Here is a 22,714-nt window from a genome sequence, read left to right on the forward strand (position 1 = left end):
TAGGTAAAAAATAAGTGAAAAGGACACTGTCATAAAAATGTTCAGTGGTTACTCAGTGTCATTACTCAAGCTAGTGTCAGAGCCAGCCAGAGCCATTTAAAAGTGAAGGGATCTGATCTCCGCCTCCAGAGTATTCACAGTGCTTCAGTTCTGACTGTTTTAAAGTATGTGGCAAGTATGCCATTACTGTTTTTGTAGCTACAAATAAGTTTTTATTTTATCTTTCTTTAGTCAACATATAGGTAGTGTTAAATGATTTGTTTATAGAATAGATTTTGCAAATTTTATAACCCACCAGAGATTTTAAACTTACATTTTGTCTTGTTTTGTTGTGTTTTGAGGTAGGGTCTCACTTTAGCCCAGGCCGACCTGTATGTCACTTAGTAATTCCAGGCTGACCTCGAACTCATGGTGATGTACCTCTGCTTCTCCAGTGCTGGAATTAAAGGCTCAACACTGTTACAGTCAGGTTTGCATTGCTGGTAGAAATCACTCAACCAAGAGCAGGTTGTGGGAAAGAGGTTTATTTTGGCTTACAGGCTCGTGGGGAAGCTCCACGATGGCAGGGGAAAAGATGGCAGAAGCAGAGGGTGGACATCACCCCTGGCCAACATAAGGAGGACAATAGCAACAGGAGAGTGTGCCAAACACTGGCCAGGGGAAACTGGCTGTAACACCCATAAGCCCGCCCCCAGTAGTGCACTGCTTCCAGGAGGCTTTAATTTCTGATTGCCAGCAGCTGGGGAACCTGGCATCCAGAACACCTATGTCTACTGGAGGCACCTTATTCAAACCACCACATTCTCCCCTGACCCCATAAACTGATATCCATACATGATATAAAATACAATGCATTCAGTCCAACTTTAAAATCCCCATAGGTTTTATCAATTCCTGTGATGTTCATACATCCCCATAGTCCAAGGTCTTTTAACTGAGTCATAATACCAAATAAATCCTCAAAAAACCTGTAATGGCACCGAATAAACACTGCAAAAGATGGCATTGGGCATAGCAGAGATTATTCAGTCAATACAAGGTTTAAAACAACCAGGGCAAACATCAAGTTCTGTAGCTTCAAGTCCAGCAATCCTAATCAGTGAACAAAACTCCAACTCTGATAATTCTAACCCAGCAACAAGTCTGGTATTCCAATTCTGCCCCTCCAGCTAGGCTACTCACAGTCCTGGAAAACTGCATCTGGGCTGGCAGCTGTTCTTAGCAGCCATCTCGTGGCCCCATGGGGTCTCCATGCAGGCATCCAGCAAACCCGCTTCCCACTGCCCATGGCCGTTTCCAGAACACAAGACCATGTTGCAAACTAGACGACCCTCTCTTTCCTATACTCCACAGTTCCAGATATGAGTCTAATTTGTTAGTCCAGGGGCAATAAAGCAGACTTTGCAGAACAGGACACTCCTTGAGCAATCAGGCCTCTTCGAAAGAGTTTACATTCTTTCTGTTGTCCCAATGCAGGTCAGCTGACCCAATCTCAAAGTTAGAAATCACCCAACCAAGAGCAGTTTGGGTGAAAAAGGTTTATTTTGGCTTACAGGCTTGTGGAGAAGCTCCACGATGGCAGGGAAAACAATGGCATAGGCAGAGTGTGGACATCACCCCTGGCCAACATAAGATGCACAATAGCATCAGGAGAGTGTGCCATATACTGGCAAGGGAAACTGACTATAACGCCCATAAGCCTGACCCCAACAGTACACAATTCCAGGAGGCTTTAATTTCCAATTGCCATCAGCTGGGGAACGCAGCGTTCCAAACACCTAAGTTTATGGGAGACACCTGAATCAAACCACCACAACCACCATGCTCAGCTAAAATTGTTATTTTTAAATTTTAATTTATTTGAGAGTGACAGGCAGAGAGAGAGGAAGAGGCAGATCGAGAGAGAGGGAGGGAGAGAATGGGCATGCCAGGGCCTCCAGCCACTGCAAATGAACTCTAGACATGTGCGCCCCCTTGTGCATCTGGCTAACATGGGTCCTGGGGAATCGAGCCTCGAACTAGAGTCTTTAGGCTTCACAGACAAGTGCTTAACTGCTAAGCCATCTCTCCAGCCCTAAAATTATTTTTAAAACTATAATTCCACATGTGGAATATTTTATTTTGCCAGTGACATGGGCATTCTTTTAAATTTCATTTTAATGCAATAAAAACTTAAAATGCATGATTTCAAGCATACATAAAAGAATGATATAACCATTCTTACCCAGATTTCAACAGTTATCAGCATAGGGCCAGTTTTACTTTGTCTGTTGCCACCTACCTATTCCCACAGCCTGTGCATGCACGTAGATTTCTTTTGTTCTTTGAGACAAGTCTCCTGTATAGCTGAGGCAGGCCTTGAACTCTCCGTCCTCCTGCCTCAGCCTCCCAAGTACTTATTCTGGGACTGTGTAATTACATCTGTCTATGCTGATTATTTTTAAGAAAATGCATGGTGACATATTATTCCACCTCTGGCAGTTCAACACAGACCTCCACTATCGGGGTAGAAGCAAAACAGAAACTCTGTTGACTACGTTTCTGCTGAGAGTAGATTCAGAGTCACAGAAGAGTTAGAAGGACTACTGCAGGCCTTGTCAGCTGTGGCACTCTCCTTCGGCCTCTTCTCTTAGATGTTAGCTATGTATTTGATAGGATTCACTGCAATGACGAAGTCATCATAGCAAAAGAGAATTTGAGAGGAAATGTAGTGGCAAGGATAGTCATCAATCTTAATTTTATTTTAATAAAGTAGGGAGTTTTTTCCCCTCAACTTTATATTGCCTTTTAACTGAGTGTATCTTTTTCCTTATGTATTTTCCTAGGAGATATAATGCATTTCTTCAAAAAGATTTGTGTTCTTTTAAGTTATTCAGCATTGTCTTTCTTGTGTTCTATATGTAGCTCATTTGTACTATAGCATGAGATTCTTTTTGGAGGGAGGGACCTTGGTTTTTGAGGTAGGGTCTCACTCTGGCCCAGGCTGACCTGGAATTAGTCTCATGCTGGCCTTGAACTCATGGTGGTCCTTCTACCTCCACTTCCTGAGTCCTGGGATTAACGGTGTGCACCACCACATTCAGTGAGATTCATTTTTAAATTTTTATGTATCACACATCTTCTACATATTAAGAGGGTTCAAGGTGCTACTTTACTAAAGCCTAGATGTCATCACAAACAGGGCCCTGCGACCAGCCTGCCAGGACTAGGGCCTCGGCAACCTTGAGTTACTCCTTCCCTTGCCCCCACCCCTGCCCCGGGGTCCTGTGTAGTGCCTTTGGTGCTTCTAGCAAGTATAGGCCATTGCCAGGTCAGGTCACATGGAATAGAGCATTCCTCCCCTCCAGCAGAAGTCTAAAACAAAACTGCCTCACTGTGTTCTTGCTATTTCCTGGGCCCCTCTGGCTTTGGGCCCCAAACCCCATCACACTACCTGGGGTGTTACTTTTGCCCAACTCTCCGGATACAGGTCCAGTTCCAAAAGGGCATCTATCTGCTCTTAGACAGCCAGACTACTTCCGCTCAATGATACAGCATGCCCTTATCAACCTAGCATCCCTTTTCCATACCCTCTTCTTCCTGATCTCTCAGCCACTGCTTTTTGTTTCAGAAGACCATATTTTTGTTTCATTGATTTTGGCTTTTTAAGCCTTTCATATTTTATTTATGCCAGGCATGCTGGTGCACACCTTTAATCCCAGCACTAGGGAGAAAGAAGTAGCCTGAGACTACATAGTGAATTCCTGGCCAGCCAGCCTGCGCTAGAGTGAGACCCTACCTTGAAAAAAAAATTAATTTATATCTACTCTGGTCTCTGTTATTTTAGTCTATTCATTTCTAAGACCTTGAGAATATCATGGGTTTATTTGAAGTCTGTCTGTCTGTCTCTCTCTCTTTCTTTCTTTTTTTTTTTTTTTTTTTTTGATGTAGGTTGTCATTGCAGAATCTTTTTATCACTGGTTTTGTTGTACACAAATTTTTATATGTTGTATTTCCATTTTCATTTGTTTGGTGAGTTAAATTTCCCTTTTCTTCTTGAGCCCTTATTTATTCAAAAGTATGTTGTTGGAGCTGGCTTAGGTGGTAAACTGCTTGATGCATGAGCTTGGGATCCTAGAAGTCATGTAAATGCTGTGTGATTTTAACTAGGTACATTCTCAAGGCAAGCTAGCTAGCTAGTCTAGTCCACAAGCTCTTGTGGGTTTGTCGAGAGACAGTGTCTTAAAAAATAATGGTAGAGTGTGGTACAGACAGCTGACGTCTGCTCTCCACATACAGGTCTGCATGTTTGTCTACACACAAGAACACATCTGCTCTCAAGCACACACTCATACACAAAACCAAGACATGAAGGAAAAAAAAAACAAACCTTGATCATTGTATTAGGACCTTTTTTTGTGTCTTCTAACACTGTTACATTAAAGTTTATTTTGTCAGATATAAGCAGAGTTACTCCTGCTTATTTTAAGGTTCCTTTTTTTAAAAAATAATTTCATGTTCAGTCTATGTGTATTTTTATTGGTGAAGAGAGTAATTATAGGCTGCATACTGTAGGATTTTTTTTTTATATCCATTTGGCCAGTCTTATATTTTAATTAAGAAGCTAGTTTGAAGCCAGGTATGGTAGCACATGCCTTTAATCCCAGCACTCCGGAGGCAGAGGTAGGAGGATCGGCATGAGTTCGAGACCACCCAGAGACTTCATAGTGAATTCTAGGTCAGCCTGGGCTAGAGGGAGACCCTACCTCAGAAAAAACAACAACAACAAAGGAAGCTAGTCTGTTTATATTTTATAAAGGTCACTATTGCTAGATAGGACTTAATTCCTGTCCTGTTGATTTATTTTAGTTGTTAGGGCTCTTTTCTTGGTCTTTGTTGTTGATTTACTGGGTTTATAATGTTTGATTCTTTCTATCTCTTTGTGGAGCTGGGGATAGAACCCAGAGTTTTGCACATGCTCTGCCATTGAGCTTCATCCCTGGTGCTCTTTTTCTCTTTGGCATATCTCCTCCTATAGTAGGATTTAGAATTTTGAATGCTCTTTTTCTTGATGTTAACTTTCTGTCTTTCATTTCTAGATATAGGACTTTACATTCTCGGTGATTTAGGTAATTATAAATTACCTAAATTATAAGAGAGTTTTTATTTCTCCTTCATTTTTAAAGGCTAATTTCATTGGGTATACTAATCTTAGTTTGTTGGTATTTTGTTTCAGGAATATCATTGCTTTCTTTCCTGGCATGTAGGGTTTCTGCTTAGCAATGTTTGTTAGTTTAATGGGAATATCTCTAAATATGACTTGGTACTTTTCTCTTGCATATTTTAAAATAATTTATCTTGTACTTTTAATATATATATATATATTTTTTAATGACAAGTTCTATACTTACATATAACAAACCATAGTATTTCCCTCCTCTCCCCCACCTTCCCCTTCATAACTCTGTTCTTTGTCATATCCCTCCCTTCTCTCTATTGGTCTCTCTTTTAACTTGACATCATCATCTTTTTCTCCTATTATGAGGGTCTTGTGTGGGTACTGCTAGGCACTGTGAGGTCATGGATATCAAGGCCAAATTCTGTCCGGATAGTAAGGAGCGGTATCCTTCCTTTGGCTCTTACATTATTTCTGTCACCTCTTCCGCAATGGAACCTCACCCTTGGAGGATGTGAGATGTTTTAGTGCTGGACTGATGTTTCAGTGCTCCTCCGTCCCTTCTTCTTAGCACTGTGTTGCCTTTGGGGTCATCCCAGTGGTCATCGCCATCTGAAAAGAGAAGCTTCTCTAACCAGAAGTGAGAGTAGCATTAATATATGAGTATGAATATTAAGTGTAGTGCTTTCAGGGCAATTTATCCAGACAAGAGCAGGCTTTATACCTCGAAGGTTCATGACCTCCCCTGCAATAGGCTTTAAATTAGGTTTTCAGTACCACACATGTTTCCCTCCCATAGAGTGGGTCTTCAGTCCAATTAGAGAGCAGTTGGTTTCCCCCAGAACAGACAAGCCACTATTTCACTCATTCAGTCATTTGGCCTGTGTCTGGACAAGGTTGAGGTTTCCAGTGTCTACTGTTTTCCCTGTTGACTTCTGTCTCCCATAAGACTGCATACAGTGCAGCTTTTCCCAGCTATCAGTTGGCTGGGCTTCAGGAAAAGGTTTTCTGCTCAGCACCAGCTTAATTTCTCAGTGACTCTGCTGCTCAGGCATGTGAAATCTTCAGCAATAGGGTCTTACCATCTCTTTCTCACAGAAAACCAAGGGCCTTGGTAATAAGCCCATAATGTTTTGGTGGCAACAGGGACCTCTCTGGCCAGCAACTCACTGGAAGGTATTCCATCCCAGGCACTGAAAATTTTCTAGTAACACTCTATGGCTTCTGAATGTGCCATTATTCAAGAAAGTAGATTTTCATATGCTTTAGTCAGAATATCTTGAATTTTAATTTACCCTCCCCCCCACCTCTCTTTTATACAATCTTTTCCCCTGACCTCACTTAGGCTTTTCCCTCCCTATAATGTGTTCTTCTACTTACACATATATCATACCATCCCCTTAAGACCTTTCTTCTCCTCCCTCCCTTATGCCCTTTTTCTAGTTTATGGGCCTTTTCTACTGATTGTTGGTTCCAGATCACACACAAGTCTATACATTTGTAGCTAGGATCCACATATAAGAGAAAACATGTGACGTTTGTCTTTCTGGGCCTGGGTTACCTCACTTAGTATAATCCTTTCCAGATCCATCCATTTCCCTGTAAATTTCATAATTTCATTTTTCTTTATTGCTGAATAGGACTCCATTGTGTAGATATATATCACATCTTTATTATCCATTCATCTGTGTATGAACATCTAGGCTGGTTCCATTTCCTAGCTATTGTGGGTAGAGCCGTAATAAACATGGGTTTGCAAGTATCTCTAAGGTAGTGAGAAGAGTCATTAGGACACATGCCTAGGAGTGCTATAGCTGAATCATATGGCAAATCTAGCTGTCTCAAGAACCTCCACACTGATTTCCACAATGGCTGTACCAGATTACATTCCCACCAACAGTGCAGAAGGATTCCCCTTTTACCACATCCTTGCCAACATTTATTGTCATTTGTTTTCTTGATGGTAGCCATTCTGACAGGAGAAAGATGGAAGTTCAAGATAGTTTTAATTTGCATTTCCCTGATGGCTAAGGATATAGAACCTTTTGTAGATGTTTAATTAACATCTTCCTTGATTATAAAAAATACGCCATGTTAATACCCTCCCTCTCCCCACTTTCCCCTTTGAAACTCCATTCTTCATCATATCCCTTCCCCATCTCAATCAGTGTCCATTTTATTTTGATGTCATGATCTTTTCCTCCTATTATGATGGTCTTATGTGGGTAGTGTCAGGCACTATGAGGTCATGGATATCCAGGCCATTTTATGTCTGGAGGGAGCACGTTGTAAGGAGTCCTACCCTTCCTTTGGCTCTTAAATTCTTTCTGCCACCTCTTCCGCAATAGACCCTGAGCCTTGGAAGGTGTGATTGAGATGTTATAGTAATGAGCACTCCTGTCACTTCTCAGCACCATGGTGCCTTCTGATGTCACTGCCATCTGAAAAGAGAAGATTCTCTACCAAAAGTGAGAGTATCATTAATATAAGGGTATGAACATTAAGAAAAGTGCTTACTGGGCAGCTTGATGAGCATAGTATATACATTTAGCCAGACACCAGCAGACGTTACACCCCTAGGATTCATGACTACCCCTGTTTTAAGTTTTCAGTATCAGGGATGTATTCTCCACCCGCCCCCCGCCCCCCCCCCCCCCCCCCCCGTGGAGCGGGCCTCCAGTCCAATTAGAGGGCAGTTGGTTTGCACCAGACAGATGCACCACTATTGCACCCATTCTATAGCCCATTTTTTGATTGGGTTGTTTGATTTCTTATTCTGTTTTTTGAGTTCTTTGTATATTCTGGATATTAATCCTCTGTCACATGTGTAGCTGGCACAGATACTCTCCTATTCTGTAGCTTGTCTCTTTGCTCTATTCACAGTGTCCTTTGCTGTTCAAAAGCTTTGTAATTTCATGAGATCCCACTAGTTGATTATTGGTTTTATTATCTGAGCAATTGGGATTATATTAAGAATGTCATGGGCTGGAGAGATGGCTTAGCAGTTAAGCGCTTGTCTGTGAAGCCTAAGGACCCCAGTTCGAGGCTCGATTCTCCAGGACCCATGTTAGCCAGATGCACAAGGGGGTGCACGCGTCTGGAGTTCATTTGCAGTGGCTGGAGGCGCTGGTGCACCCATTCTCTCTCTCTATCTGCCTCTTTCTCTCTTCTCTGTCCGTCACTTTCAAATAAATAAATATAAACAAAAAACTTAAAAAAAAAAAGAATGTCATTACCTATGCCAATATATTACAAGGTTTCCCCTACCTTTTCCTCTAGCAATTTCAGAGTTTCAGGTCTGATATTAAGGTCCCTGAATCACTTGGATTTGATTCTTGCGGATGGAGAAAGACAAGGATCTATTTTCATCCTTCTACATATAGATATCCAGTTTTCCCAGCACCACTTGTTGAAGAGGCTGTCTTTTCTCCAATGAATAATTTTGGCATTTTTGTCAAAAATCAGATGGTTGTAGCTGCCTAGATTAACATCTGGGTCCTTTGTTCTGTTCCATTGGTCTACATGTCTGTCCTTGTGCCAATGCCATGCTGTTTTTGTTACTATGGCTTTGTAATATAGCTTAAAATGGGGTATGGTGATTACTTTTGTTGCTCAAAATCACTTTGGCTATTCAAGGGTTTTTGGTGCTTCCAAATTAATTTTAGGATTGTTTTTTTCTAGTCCTGTGAAGAATGCCATTGGAATTCTAATGGGGATTGCATTAAATGTATAGATTGCTTTTGGTAAGATTGACATTTTCACAATATTGATTCTTCCAATCCAAGAACATGGGATGTCTTTCCATTTCCTAGTGTCTTCTGCAATTTCTCACTGAGTGTTTTAAAGTTATCATTGTAGAGGTCCTTCACTTCCTTAGTTAAGTTTATTCCAAGGTACTTTTTTTTTGAGGCAGTTGTGAATGGGAGAGATTCCCTGATTTCATTCTCTACATGTTTGTTGTTAGTATATAGGAAAGCTACTGATTTCTGTGTATTTTGTAGCCTGCTATGTTGCTAAAAGTGTTTATCAGCTTTAACAGTTTGCTGGTAGAGTTTTGAGGGTCTTTTATGTATAGAATCATGCCATCTGCAAATAGTGATAATTTGATCTCTTCCTTTCCAATTTGTTTCCCTTTTATGATTATCTCTTGCCTTATTGCTATAGCTACGACTTCCAGTACTCTATTAAATAAAAGTGGGGACTGTGGACACCCTTGTTTTGTTCCTAAATTTAGTGGAAAAGCTTTGAGTTTTTCACCATTCAGTATTATGTTGGCTGTAGGTTTGTCATAAATGGCTTTTATTATGTTGAGATATGTTCCTTCTAGTCCCAGTTTCTGTAATACTTTTACCATGAAATAATGTTAGGTTTTGTCAAATGCCTTTTGGGCATCTATTGAGATGATCATGTGAGTTTTTTTGTGTGTGTGTCCTTCAGACCATTTATATGATGTATGACATTTATTGATTTGCATATGTTGAACCATCCCTGCATCCCAGGGATAAAGACAACTTGGTCGGGGTGAATAATCTTTTTGATTTATTCTTGTATTCCATTTGCCAATATTTTATTCAGAATTTTTGCATCTATGTCCATGATATAGATTGGTCTGTAATTTTCTTTTTTTGTTCTGTGTTTACCTGGTTTTGGTATGAGGGTGGTCCTGGCTTCATAGAAGAAATTGGGTAGAAATCCTTCCTTTTCTATTTTATGGAAAAGTTTGAGAAGCATTTTGTTAGTTCTTCCATGAAGGTCTGGTAAAATTTGCCAGTGAATCCATCTGGACCTGGGCTTTTTATTAATTGACTTTTTAAAAACTGCTTGTATCAATACTTGTTGTAGGTCTATTTTAGTGGTTTATCTCATCTTGATTTAATTTTGGTAGGTCATATGAATCAAGGAAATCATTTCTTTCAGGTTTTAAAACTTAGAGGGATATTCTTTTTTTTTTTGGATATATATTCTTAAAACATGTCCTTATAATTGTTTGAATTTCTTTGGCATCTGTTGTAATGGTACCTTTTTCATCTTAATTTTAGTAATTTTTGTCTCTTCTCTCTTCTTCTGGTCAAATTTGCTAAGGATTTATCAATCTTGTTTATCCTTTCAAAGAATCCATTCTTTGTTTCGTTGATTCTTTTTGGATTGCTTTTTGGTTTCTATTTCATTAATTTCTGCCCAAATTTTATGATTTCTTCTTACCTACTGCTTTTTATATTGCCTTGTTCTTCTTTTTCTACAGCTTTAAGGTGGAACATTAAATTGTTTATTTGTAAACTTTCTAACTTCTTAGTATAGGCACTTAGAGCTATCAATTTCCCTCTTAGGAGTGCCTTCATTACATCTCAAAGGTTTTAGTATGTTGTATTATCATTTATTCTATGAATTTATTGATTTCCTTTTTGATTTCTTCAGTGATCCACTGATCACTCAATTGTGTATTGTTTAGTCTCCATGGATTTCTGTTTGCTTTGTAGATTTTCTTGTTGCTGATTCGCAGTTTATTCCCATTGTGGTCAGATACAGTACAAGGGATTATTTCAGTTTTTCTATGTTTGTGGAGTTTTGCTTTGTGTACTAATATATGGTTTATTTTAGAGAATGTTCCATGTACTGCTGAGAAAAATGCAGCATTTGGATGGAATGTTCTGTAGATATCTGTTAGGTCCATTTGTTCCATGACATCATTTAATTCAGATGTCTCTGTTTATTTTTTGCTGGAAAGACCTGTCAATTGATGAGAGTGGGGTATTGAAGTGTCGTACTACAATTGTGTTTGATGTTATCTGTGACCATAAGTCTAATAGTGTGTGTTTGATGAAACTGGGAGCCCCCATGTTAGGTGCATATATATTTAGGATTGTAATGTCCTCTTGCTGGACAGTTACAGTATAAAATGACCTTCTTTATCTTTCCTCACTAATGTTGGTTTGAAGTCTATCCTGTCAGATATTAGGATAGCAACCCCTGCTTGGTTCCTAGGCCCATTTTCTTGAAATACCATTTTCCATCCTTTCACCCTAAGGCAGTGTCTATCTTTTATTTAGAGATGAGTTTCCTGGAGGCAACAAATGGCAGGGTCCTGCCTTTTAATCCAGTCTGCAAGCCTGTGTCTTTTGGATGGTGCATTGAGGCCATTGATATTAAGAGTTATTATTGAAAGGTATGCATACATTCTCGCCATTCTTCTTATTTTGTAGTGTTTCCTTTACTTGTTTGTTTAAACTGTGAGTGTGGTTTATTTTTTCCTATCTCCTGTGTGTGTTTTGCTTTCTCTTCGGCATTAAGAATTCCTTCAAGTATTTTTTGTAGAGCTGGTTTAGTTGTCATAAATTTCTTTAGCCTGTTTTTGTTGTAGAATGTCCTTATTTCTCCATCAATTTGGGTAGGTAGCTTTGCAGGATAAAGTAATGTTGGTTGACATTTGTTATCTTTCAGAACTTGGAATACATCATTCCAAGCCCTTCTAGGTTTTAAAGTTTGTGTTGAGTAATCTGCACTTATTTTGATGGGCTTGCCTTTGTAGCTGATTTGCTTTTCTCTATCTGTTTACAATATATTTTCCTTGGCTTGTGTGTTTTGTAGTTTAATTATAACATGGCTAGGAGACGTTCTTTCCAGATTTTGTCTGTTTGGTGTTGTAAAAGCATCTGCCTTGGCATTTCTTTCCTAATTTGAGGAAAATTTTCTTCTATGATTTTGTTGAAAACACCTACTAAGCCTCTGGATTGAACTTCTCCTTCTGTCATACCCTGAATTCTTCTGTTTGATCTTCCTGTAGTGTCTTGGATATCTTGAAGTCCCATTCATACCTTGCTCTTAGCTTGTCTTTCTCTTTGTTGGACTGTATTAGATCTGCCGCCTGGCCTTCTAGTTTAGATACTCTGTCCTCTCCCTCATCCATTCTACTGGAGAGACTCCACAGAGTTTTTTATGTCATTGGCTGTATTTCAGAGCAAGGATTTCAGTCTGGTTTTTCTTCAGTATTTCTGTTTCCTTACTCATGGCTTGTAATGACCTCTTTATTTCATTTAACTGGTTTCCTGTGTTCTTTTTCAGAAGTTTGTTTTATTCTTTAAGTCCTTTGTTTTCTTATTTGATTCCCTTCATTTCTTCTCTGATTTCTTTGAGCATAGATACCATCATTTTCTTGAAATCATTGTCAGGCATTTCATCTAAAACGGTCTCATTGGTGATCATTTCTGATGGATGTATAGTTTTTGGTGGGACTGTATTGTCTTGATTCTTTGAGTTGCTTGTATTGTAGTGACTTTTGCATACTGAATTGATTTGATGCTTAAGTTTTCTACTTATCTGCAGTGTTCTCCGATGTGGCAATCCACCTCTATATACTGTCAGGATATGAGTTCAAGGTGCCAGGTGTAGCTCTTGTCCCCCAATCAAGCCACAGAAGTAATCCTAGGTGTTGAGTTTGCTTGCTAAGCAAGTATTCTAGTGGACTGGGTGGAATAATTTACTGGTAAATTCTAAACTTCAACCAAGTAACATACACAATCAATTAAAACCAGCACAACTTATACAATTGTGGGGATTAAAACAGTCATATAAAGCCAAAATCCCTAAGGGTGTGTGTTCTACACCATTAATCTTGTCAGCCGGGAGGTTGAGATTTCTGTTCTGAATTGGGTTCTAGGTCAACCTGGATCTGGATCAGACCTTGCTCCCAATAATGAGAGAAGCCAAAAACAAAGGCCCAATATATATGAAAGCACCAAAAGCAACAAAATCCAACCCCCAAATACAGGTTATTTGAAAATGGTAAAGGCAACCAAGAATATACACTCCGTAACCCACCCTGACAAGGAAAGAGAGATTAGCTCTTGCAGGTCTGTGTATCTGTTGTTGTTTTTTTCCCTTTGGTCTGACAGCCTTGTGACCTTTTGGGGTGGCTTCCAATCTCACCAATGCGGAGTGCCCACCTCGATGCCTCTGTGTTGTGCTGGGCGGCTGCACCTCTGATCAGCTCTGCTGGCTGCGCTGCCACTGGGGGCTGAGGGCTGGAGGCTGGAGGGTCTGGCGGTGGGGGATGGGAGAGCGCAGACTTCTGGAGTTGCTGGCACTTTCAGTAGCTCTTTAGTTGATCTCAGCTGTCCTGCCTTCAGATTTCTTCACTTTGCAAGAAGGCTGATGGAGTTGAAAAACCTGTTGCTTGCTCTCTGCTGTTGCCTCCTGGCGGGACTGTACGGGTGGGCCGCGGATCGTGGGTCACAGATGCCTCAGTGGGACCCTGGCTGTTCTCTTCCTGCCTGGTGCATCTTTGTCTTTCCGGCTTCTCCACTGCATCTAAGAATAACCTATACTCCTTCACTTTTCAGAAGAAGAGTGTATTTTGCTGGGGTTTTGCTTAAATCCCGTCCTGGGCTGGTTTGGCCTGGCTCCTGTGCCACCATCTTACCCGGAAGTCCTTATCTTGAATTTTAGTAGTTTTGCTGTAATAAGGAATGGGGATTAAAGATGTTTTGTTCCTTTACATAATATACCAATTCATGTGTGTTTCCCTGATAATGGAATACTAAACTGCTCTGTGTTTTGGCTGTTGGGCATTGGATCAGGGCCTCATGCGTGCTAAGCACAAGTGTTGCCAGCTTGCTGCGTCCCTGCCCAGAAATATATATTAAGACATGACTTCTGGTATAAAGTCAGTGAGCAATAAATTCCACTTAGGAAACAAACCGTACGTAGTTTTGTAGCTCTCACTTTTTTGAGGAAATTGTTTTCACTGCCATCTTAAAACTTAGATATGCCATTTGTAATAATGTTAATATCAGGGCTGGAGGGATGCCTTAGTGGCTAAGGTGCTCGCCTGCAAAGCCAAAGGACCCAAGTTTGATTCCTCAGGACCCACATAAGCTAGATGCACAAGGTGGTGCATGTATCTGGAATTGGTTTGTAGTGGTTGGAGGCTCTGGCATGCCCCTTTTCTCTCTTTCTGTCTGCCTCTCTCTCCCTCTCTTAAATAATAAATAAATATAAAAAATATTTAAATAAAAAAGTTATATCATTCCAGTGTTAGTTATTAGGGGTTTCTAGGGTTAATATTATGCTATTAAATCACCTAGCTTTAAACCTACCTTTCCAGATCGGTCTTTTTGTTGTCATCGTTTTGGTTTTTTGAGGTCTTCCTCTAGCCCAGGCTGACCTATGTTGTCTCAGGGTAGCCTTGAACTCATAGCAACCCTCCTACCTCTGCCTCCTAAGTGCTGGAATTAAAGGTGTGCGCCACCACGCCGGGTTCAGATTTGTCTTTCTTATTCTTATATACCCTATGTCAAAGAAAATGTTAGCACTCACTCTTGTCTGTAAATCCCCTGTTTTGCCTATCCCCATAGCTTTGCTTATGTCCCATCTGTTGGCTGGGTGTTCTTACTTATTTCTGTGTCTAACAATCCCATCTTTCATTGTCCAACTTAAATACATTTTTCATGCAGAATGGTCAAAAACATAATGCATATTCAGCATTAAGTGTGCTTATTTACAAGAATATGCTACTGTCCTTTTTTGGCAGGATGGCCTTTAAAAGGCATCGTAGTGGCATATGTTTATTAAAAATTAAAATCTGGTATGGTACATTAAATCATTATTTATTTATTTATTTATTTATTTATTTATTTGAGAGCGACAGACACAGAGAGAAAGACAGACAGGGGGAGAGAGAGAATGGGCGCGCCAGGGCTTCCAGCCTCTGCAAACGAACTCCAGATGTGTGCGCCCCCTTGTGCATCTGGCTAATGTGGGACCTGGGGAACCGAGCCTTGAACCAGGGTCCTTAGGCTTCACAGGCAAGCGCTTAACCGCTAAGCCATCTCTCCAGCCCAAAATCGTAATTTTTTTAGAAGTAGATAATTTCTACTTGCATCAACAGTGTCTCCTTACATTATTCCATCAGGGAGGACCTTTTGTTTTCCAGGAATAACTCAGGATTGGGGGTCTAGGAAATATAGTAGGCATAACCTCAGCACCCTTGCTTTGGGGATGATTGGCTATAGATTGCTGAAAATAGAACTTACCAAAATTGATATATTACTAGTTTTTTCCAGATTTCTTAGTGTAAGGTAATATTTCTGTCTGTAGACTCTGAGGCATCTAACGTGGCTCTCTGCATTGTCACTAGGAGCCCCCACGTCCGATGCATCCAGCACCCTTACCAGAAGCCCCACAGCCACAGCGCCTGCCCCCAGAAGCTGCCAGCACGTCTCTGCCTCAGAAGCCACACTTGAAGTTAGCAAGAGTTCAGAGTCAAAATGGCATTGTTCTGTCATGGAGTGTTCTGGAAGTGGATCGAAGCTGTGCTACCGTGGATAGCTACCATCTCTATGCTTACCACGAGGAGCCCAGTGCCACTGCGCCCTCGCAGTGGAAGAAGATTGGGGAGGTGAAAGCTCTCCCCCTGCCCATGGCCTGCACTCTCACCCAGTTCGTGTCTGGCAGCAAGTACTACTTTGCTGTGCGAGCCAAGGACATATATGGGCGTTTTGGACCTTTCTGTGATCCACAGTCAACGGATGTGATCTCCTCGTCCCAGAACAGTTAAACCTTGGAGCCTTTATCTCTTCTTTAAAAACTTCATGGGGGGGGGGGCTTGTTTTTCATCTTGTGCATGATTCCCAATATAAAATCCACAGTGTGCAAGATTTATTGGACAGATGTGTGTAGACACTACATTTGTTTATAACCAGAAGTGTAATAAACTCAGCCCATAAAAAAGAGTCTTCCCCTGAACAGTTCAAGCTTCAGGGTTTTGAAATGCAAACGTGTAATTTGCTTTCGTTTTGTTGAGGCTGGGGAATATGTATGGTGTGTGTGTGTGCTTTCTTTTTTCCCTATTTGTGTGTTTATTGCAGTGCAATCTCCATTGTCAATCTCAAATTTACCTCTCTTCCAGTATAAAGTCAGTAAATCACAGGATCTGAGGTAGGTGACTGGCATGCTTCTGCTTTTAAAGGATCAAATTGATGATTTCAATAGAATTAAATGGAATCTAAACAAAACCCAAAGAAATAGAAAAGGAAAATGGCCAGCTCATGTTAGGTTCATTGGAATGCAGGAAGATTCTTTTCCTTGTCCTTACTTTCTTCTCCTAGGCTGCTGATGAGGAGAAAATGACCTGCAATAAACCCCACCCCATTCCTGATCTGGCTTTGACATTTATGTTGTGCCTTAAAACTAACTATAGAAATAAACATGGCATGTGTCCATTGTTTACTCTTTCACGTCTTCATCTTCAGATATGCCACATACCCTTTAAGTAACTTATAAACCAGTGCATAAATGTGTGTGTCTGTGTCCCATAGTTCTGTGGCATTGTGGCATTTAACTCCGAAAATTTGATTTGCTGTTTCTTCTAAGAATATACTTTTGTTTTGATTATTATTTAACTTCGCATTATACTATGTATGAGAAATTTCCATCAAACCAGTTTTAATATCCACGTTATACACTGTTAAAGATTCTAGAAGCAAGCTGGGTGTGGTGGTGCACGCCTTTAATCTCAGCACTTGGGAGGCAGAGGTAGGAAGATCGCTGTGAATTTGAGGCCACCCTGAGACTACAGAGTGAATTCCAGGTCAGACTGGGCTAGAGCAAAACCCTACCTCAAAAAACAAAACAAAACAACAACAACAAAAAAAATTCTAGAAGCAACTCACTCATAGTATAATATTCTTTCAAAGCATTAAATAGTAAAATTCATAAAATACAGAGGAAAGCTCAATTTCCTCTCCCTTCTCATGCCATCCTTCCTGTTTTAGCCTTTTAGCTTTGTTTTGATAGTGCCAAGTTGAATCTGATTTTGCCTTTATCAACTATGAGTGGAGCTGAAAAGGATATTCTTTGGGGTCATTTCAGGTCACAGGTGAAGCCACCTCAGTATTTTCACTGCTCTGCAAAGTGAGTGACGTTCAGTTCAGGCCGTGGCTTGTCCGTGAGCACAGGCTTTAGTGGTTTGGGGCAGGTGCTGTGCGTGTGGTAATTGAAGACACGAGGCTGGCGTACGTTTTAGGGATGAGTGTGTAGTTGGGGTGTTTTGAAAGGTATTCATGGAGTTTGTGAAATAACTTTTCAAGTCGTCTTCTCTTACAATATTTTAACTCATATTTATATCTTCTCAAGAATGAATTACTCACTTATTTGCCCTGGCATTGTAAGAAGGAGCTACATTTCTTTCATTGATGCTGACTGTTTAGTTTACAACCTTGATGACTTCAAATAGGAAGTAGTCTAGTTGAAATGAAATTGTTTTGAGTGGCCTTTACTGGTCACTGTGATGACATCTTAGGTGTGAGGTGTGATTGATGGTGAGAGAAGCCTACAGGTTCAGTGCACTGGCCCTCCCTTGACTCTCAGAACATGAGACCACACCAAGAACAGGGCTGTCCACCAGTTAAACTTGCCAATCAGCTGTGTAGATTGAGGCATTCTAGAACGAATGATCATGCTGAAGCAATCGCTACCATTATGGCAACAAAAATTTCAAATGGAGGAAATGATTTTCTAGATTATATGAATTCCTGTCTAGATGTGCATGTGTAAGTGTACTTACATTTATGATGGTGGCAAAAGTCAGTACTGTGTGTACAAGGCCATTGCTGTTGACAGAATTGAAAAACCCATGTTCAAAATTGATTTTTACTAAGTGGTTTTATAGTCTTGTGCTAACAGTCTGCTTACTAGCCACAAGAAAGTTTTCTTGATGAATATTTTTATTTATATTCACAATTATTTTCTATGCACTAATTTTTAAAAGTTTTTATAACATAATCTAATATAAGAGCTCAGTGGGATAAATCTATTTTATTGTTTTGGCTTCTATTTGGATTTTTTTTTTTGTTGTCAAAGGGAAAAAAATTCTCAAAAGGTAATCCAAAATGTAGATTTACTGCAGAAAATAATTACTTAAAACTTTTCATTCCTGATTGAAAGGAAGATATGAAGAAAGATATAGTTACTTAAAGGAAAATTATACCTGTTATAATATGGTCTCTTAGAATTAACCTGCCACGAGGCTAGTGGACAATAGCCATGTTGGGTTTACTGGAAAGTGCTGGGTTAGAATGCTGGGCTTTCATGTGGGGCAAGGTTCGTGCTGATAGGTGCTGGCTTTTTGTTTGGCTTGTTTCTTGGGGAGAGGTAATGGAAGACTCAACAAGAAGCAGCTACTGATTCCAGAATTTTTCCTAGCAGTTCACACTCCGTGGTTATCTTTTTTACTTCATGGTATCTTTTCACAAAGTATTACAAATAAGCTCAATTGTCCCATTTTGGGAGTGCAAGTTTGCTACATTTTTAGCCTGACAATACTGGTAATTGGTATTGCGTTAATGGAACTCCTGGAAACTTGTGATATTTCAACATGAAATGTATGATGTTTATGTGGTAATTGATGGTAACAGTAATGTTTATTACTCTCTACTTTGCAATTGTCAGAGTAATTTTCACCCTGTTTTAAGTGTGAGTCTCTTTAAATTATGTTCTTGTTAATTTCATACAAAGACAACATGTGTTGTTAGTGACTATGAGGTAACAATTCCCCTGTTTCTGGACTTGAGTTTTAAAATACTTCTTACTCTTGAACACAGTGGGACTTTCTGAAAGAAGTAAAGAACTCTTCCTTAGCACGTGAGCATCTGTGGCAATACCACTGACAGGCATCCTTCCCCTTCCGTCCCTATTTCAAGTAATTAATTATCCTGAATAAAATGACCTAAAGCAAGCTTAAAATTTTATTTTGACACATCTCTGAAATCACTGAACAAGTGTTAACTTAGTTTTGTTAACACGTTTTGTTCTTTTGCTTTAAATACTTTCCAGATTATCACTTATGTAGCCAGGTTAGTGTTGCTGTTGCATGGTGGGCATTTAACTTTCTCCATGATTTTCCAGTACTGTACAAGATTACCAAAATAATGTCTATGCTGTCCTCATCTCTCCTCATACTTACTGGGCCTCAGCACAGTTGGGTACTACAGAGAAGACCTGCTAAGCATTCTCCCTGACTTTTCTTCTTGGGCCATTCCCGGGTCCTCAGCACTATGGCTTCTATTTTTATTTTCATCACTAACCTGTGGTTGTTTGGCCTGTGTAATTCTCATTTTTAGGAAAACACATGTCCCAGCGTTAGATTATAGCAAATAACTGTGTGATTCTGCCTTCATTAACTACATACTGGGCATATACTTTAAAAAAAAAAATGATATACACACAGATTAGAGCAATTTTCTGGAGGGATTTGTTAGTGTGGCTGACTTCCCAATGACTGAAACTAGTTGTCCCCTGGAGCCAGCCCAAAGGACAGGAGTAGGACATTGCAAACACGTGTTTAGTATTCTCTTCAAAATTTGATCACGTTAGAGCTTTTGTTTCTGTTTGTAGAGACAGCTATCATTTGTATTTAAATGTATTTTGTTTTTGTAAATAAGGTAACAGCAATCAAACACCTTTTGGGGATCCTAGCTTTAGTATTTTATCAACCAATTCAAAAGTAAATATGGAAATCCTTTGTAGGAAACTTGCATCCTGATTTTTGTTTATTACAGTTAAAAGTGTAAATAAGACAATGTAAGATCTTCTTGATGTCTAATATTAACTGGGCTGTAGCAAGTTGCCCTACTTTTATTACCTTTTAAAGGTTTTTTTTAATTTCCTTTTTTTCTTTCCTTCTTAAATGTACAGTAGAGTGACGTCTGTGTAAGTGTTAACTGTAGTGGGGATTTGTCCAGCAAGCCTGAAAATTTATACTTTGAAATAAATGACTGGGTTTTTAACATCCTGAGTATCTCTGATTCATTCCAGTTATTCTCAACTCTGTTCTTCTTCTTGAAAGTCGCCCACATCGTTTAGAGTCTCCCTTACATACTTACGCAGTAGCCCGTGTTGGCACTCTCATGGCATTAGCCTACGTGGAGCTCACCAGCTCAGGTGGCCAGACACCAGCACAAGGTGCACTTTGCTAGCTTTGTGTGCAAGCACTGACTGTCCAGGAGGAGGGGGCACGCCTCACCCCAAGCCTGCGGGCCAGCAGCTGATCATGTGACACAACTCCCTTAGGGACCCTGGTGGCTAGGATGTGTATACAGCCATAAACAGAAAATGGTGGACTTTGACAGAGGGTTTCTGTAGCTAGCTTGTGGGCGAAGCCTGGGGCTTGTACCACATACAACGTTTCCTCTGCAGCACGCTACACTAAATGCCCTGCCAAACACAACAAAATCAATGGAAAATGGAAATGAACTTAATGTATTTTATTAAGAGTACTGATGGGGAAAACAGCTGACAGAGTGCTTTCTTTGGTATCTTGTTTCCAGCTTTCATGCCTCATCTTGCTCCTTCATTGGATGGCACGGCTCAGAACTGGTTTCATGATAATAAAGTCAAAGTCGTAGGCTTCTGGCATGCCCTGATGGAGGGTTTGGTTGAACCGGCTCCAGCGGAAGACAGGGAGGCCTCCCTGAATGGTGGGACCACTGATGGCATAGGCGGTGTACTGAGCTGCGAGATACATGTCTGCCACCTGCAGGGAGGAGAGCCCACATTCTAGAAAGCCATTTCACTTAACTGCACAGCCATCCGCTTCCTCCTTTCGAATAATCTTCCTACCAGCTGTGTCATTTCTGCGGCACGCTCTCCTGTGCTGTTTGGTGTTCAAATGTGAATTACCTTGTAGAGGACGTTAGCAGCGGAGCCACAAGCGACTCTCAGCTCCCAAACTTCCTTTAAAAATCACACAACCCCTGTGATTCAGCTTCCCCACTCAGAAAGTAGTGAGCTCACAGAATGGCAGTGAGAATTCTGAGCATGTGTTCTACCCTCCACAATAGTGTCTAGTCAAGACAGTGAGGAGGCATTGGGTATCTCAAGCCGAGATCACAGGCTGCTGTCACCACACTTAGCTTTATCGGTGTTGGGAATCAGTCTTAGGGCTTCAGGCATGCTATGAGGCCTATTCATTGAGCCATTCACTCATCAAGAATTTTAAAGTAGCTGGGCGTGGTGGCGCACGCCTTTAGTCCCAGCACTCGGGAGGCAGAGGTAGGAGGATCGCTGTGAGTTCAAGGCCACCCTGAGACTCCATAGTGAATTCCAGGTCAGCCTGGGCTAGAGTGAGACCCTACCTCAAGAAACCAAAAAACAAGAATTTTAAAGTAGAAGGGGCATGCTATCAAAATCCCAAGAGGGGCAGCTGGAGGGATGGCTTAGCAGTTAAGGCGCTTGTCTATGAAGCCTAAGGACCCAGATTTGATTTTCCAATACCCACATAAAGCCAGATGCACAAGGCAGTGCATGTGTCTGGAGTTCATTTGCAGTGGCTAGAGGCCCTGGCAGACCCATCGTCTATCTGCCTCTTTCTCTCAAATAGATTAGAAAAGAATTGGGCTGGAGAGATGGCTTAGCAGTTAAGGCACTTGCCTGTGAAGCCTAAGAACTCACGTTCGAATCTCCAGGGCTGCTAAGCCAGATGCACAGTGATACAAGTTTGCAATGTCACATACGCACAAGGGAGCGCGTGCATCGAGTTTATTTGCAGCGGCTGAAGATCCTGGTGTGCCCATTCTCTTTCCCCCAACCCTGTCTCTGCCTCTCTCTCAAATAAAAACTCCTAAGGTTCTCAAAACACCAAGCCATTGTATAGAAGCAGATCTTCACCTTACAGCAGAAAACAGTCATGCCTTTGAAATGACTGAAGAAAAATTCCATTTTTTTATTATTATTTGAGGTAGGGTCTCACTCTCGCTCAGGCTGACCTGGAGTTCACTATGTAGTCTCAGCGTGGCTTTCAACTCTCAGCGGTCCTTCTACCTCTGCCTTTTGAGTACTGGGATTAAAGGCGTGCACCACCACACCGGGCTTTTGAGAAATTCTATTTTAAACTCATCCCTTTTGGCAGATGGAACCTTGGCTTGGGCTTCCCGACGCAAGGCAGCAGAGGTGATTTTCCCTGGGTTGTCTGAGACAAATCTAACGCTGCATACGCTTTGCAGTTTAATGTTTGCAGATACCACGAAAAGGGAAAGAAACACTCGAACATTCACCCGGGCTTCGTTGAGTGCCAGGTTTACCTTTTTATTCTTTTCCCTTAGACACACTAAGCATCATCAGGGCTGAAATGTTGCTTTCGTATGTAAATAGAAGGTTGAGCTGGATCCCAAAACACTTGCATCTTTTATGTACTAAGTTGATGAGAAATAAATGTGAAAGTATTGTCCACATTCCTCTGGTTTTGTGTGAGCCAAGTAGAACAGCTCACACTCTTGGCACGTTTCTTTGAGAGCTTAGGTCAGGGTCAGCAGGGCTGCTCACGCCCTTGCACTGCACCATCTCGTCGTGCCCAGGAGCAACTGGCGCCAGGGTGAAAGGCCTTCGCGTCCACTGCTCCCTGCTCTCGGTGGATGAGGGCCTGCTCAACATCACTGCTGCTTCTCCAGACACTCATGAGCACGTGTCTGCAAGCCAATGCACGCCTGTATTACCTAAGATACTATCTGCGATATTACAGCACTTTTTTTTTCAAATTTATTTGAGAGTGAGAGAGAAAAAAGGCACATC

General features: G+C 40.9%; 2 protein-coding genes across 7 annotated transcripts in view; one reads left to right on the top strand and one right to left on the bottom strand.

Moving 5' to 3' along the window:
• LOC101604446 (activating transcription factor 7 interacting protein) overlaps nucleotides 1-19,935 on the top strand; it is a 138,561-nt gene extending 118,626 nt beyond the window's left edge. For all 6 annotated transcript variants that reach the window (XM_045139816.1, XM_045139817.1, XM_045139815.1 and 3 more), the window contains exon 15: nucleotides 15,288-19,935. In XM_045139816.1, the coding sequence (XP_044995751.1) occupies nucleotides 15,288-15,707 (420 nt within the window). In that variant the 3' untranslated portion in view covers nucleotides 15,708-19,935. The remainder of the gene's footprint in view (nucleotides 1-15,287) is intronic.
• Nucleotides 19,936-20,397: 462 nt separating this feature from the next.
• Plbd1 (phospholipase B domain containing 1) overlaps nucleotides 20,398-22,714 on the bottom strand; it is a 66,822-nt gene continuing 64,505 nt past the window's right edge. Inside the window, exon 11 of the mRNA XM_045139773.1 lies at nucleotides 20,398-20,681. Within this exon, the coding sequence (XP_044995708.1) occupies nucleotides 20,499-20,681 (183 nt within the window). The 3' untranslated portion in view covers nucleotides 20,398-20,498. The remainder of the gene's footprint in view (nucleotides 20,682-22,714) is intronic.

Source organism: Jaculus jaculus, chromosome 23, assembly GCF_020740685.1.
Source record: "Jaculus jaculus isolate mJacJac1 chromosome 23, mJacJac1.mat.Y.cur, whole genome shotgun sequence".
Classification (NCBI taxonomy): domain Eukaryota; kingdom Metazoa; phylum Chordata; class Mammalia; order Rodentia; family Dipodidae; genus Jaculus; species Jaculus jaculus.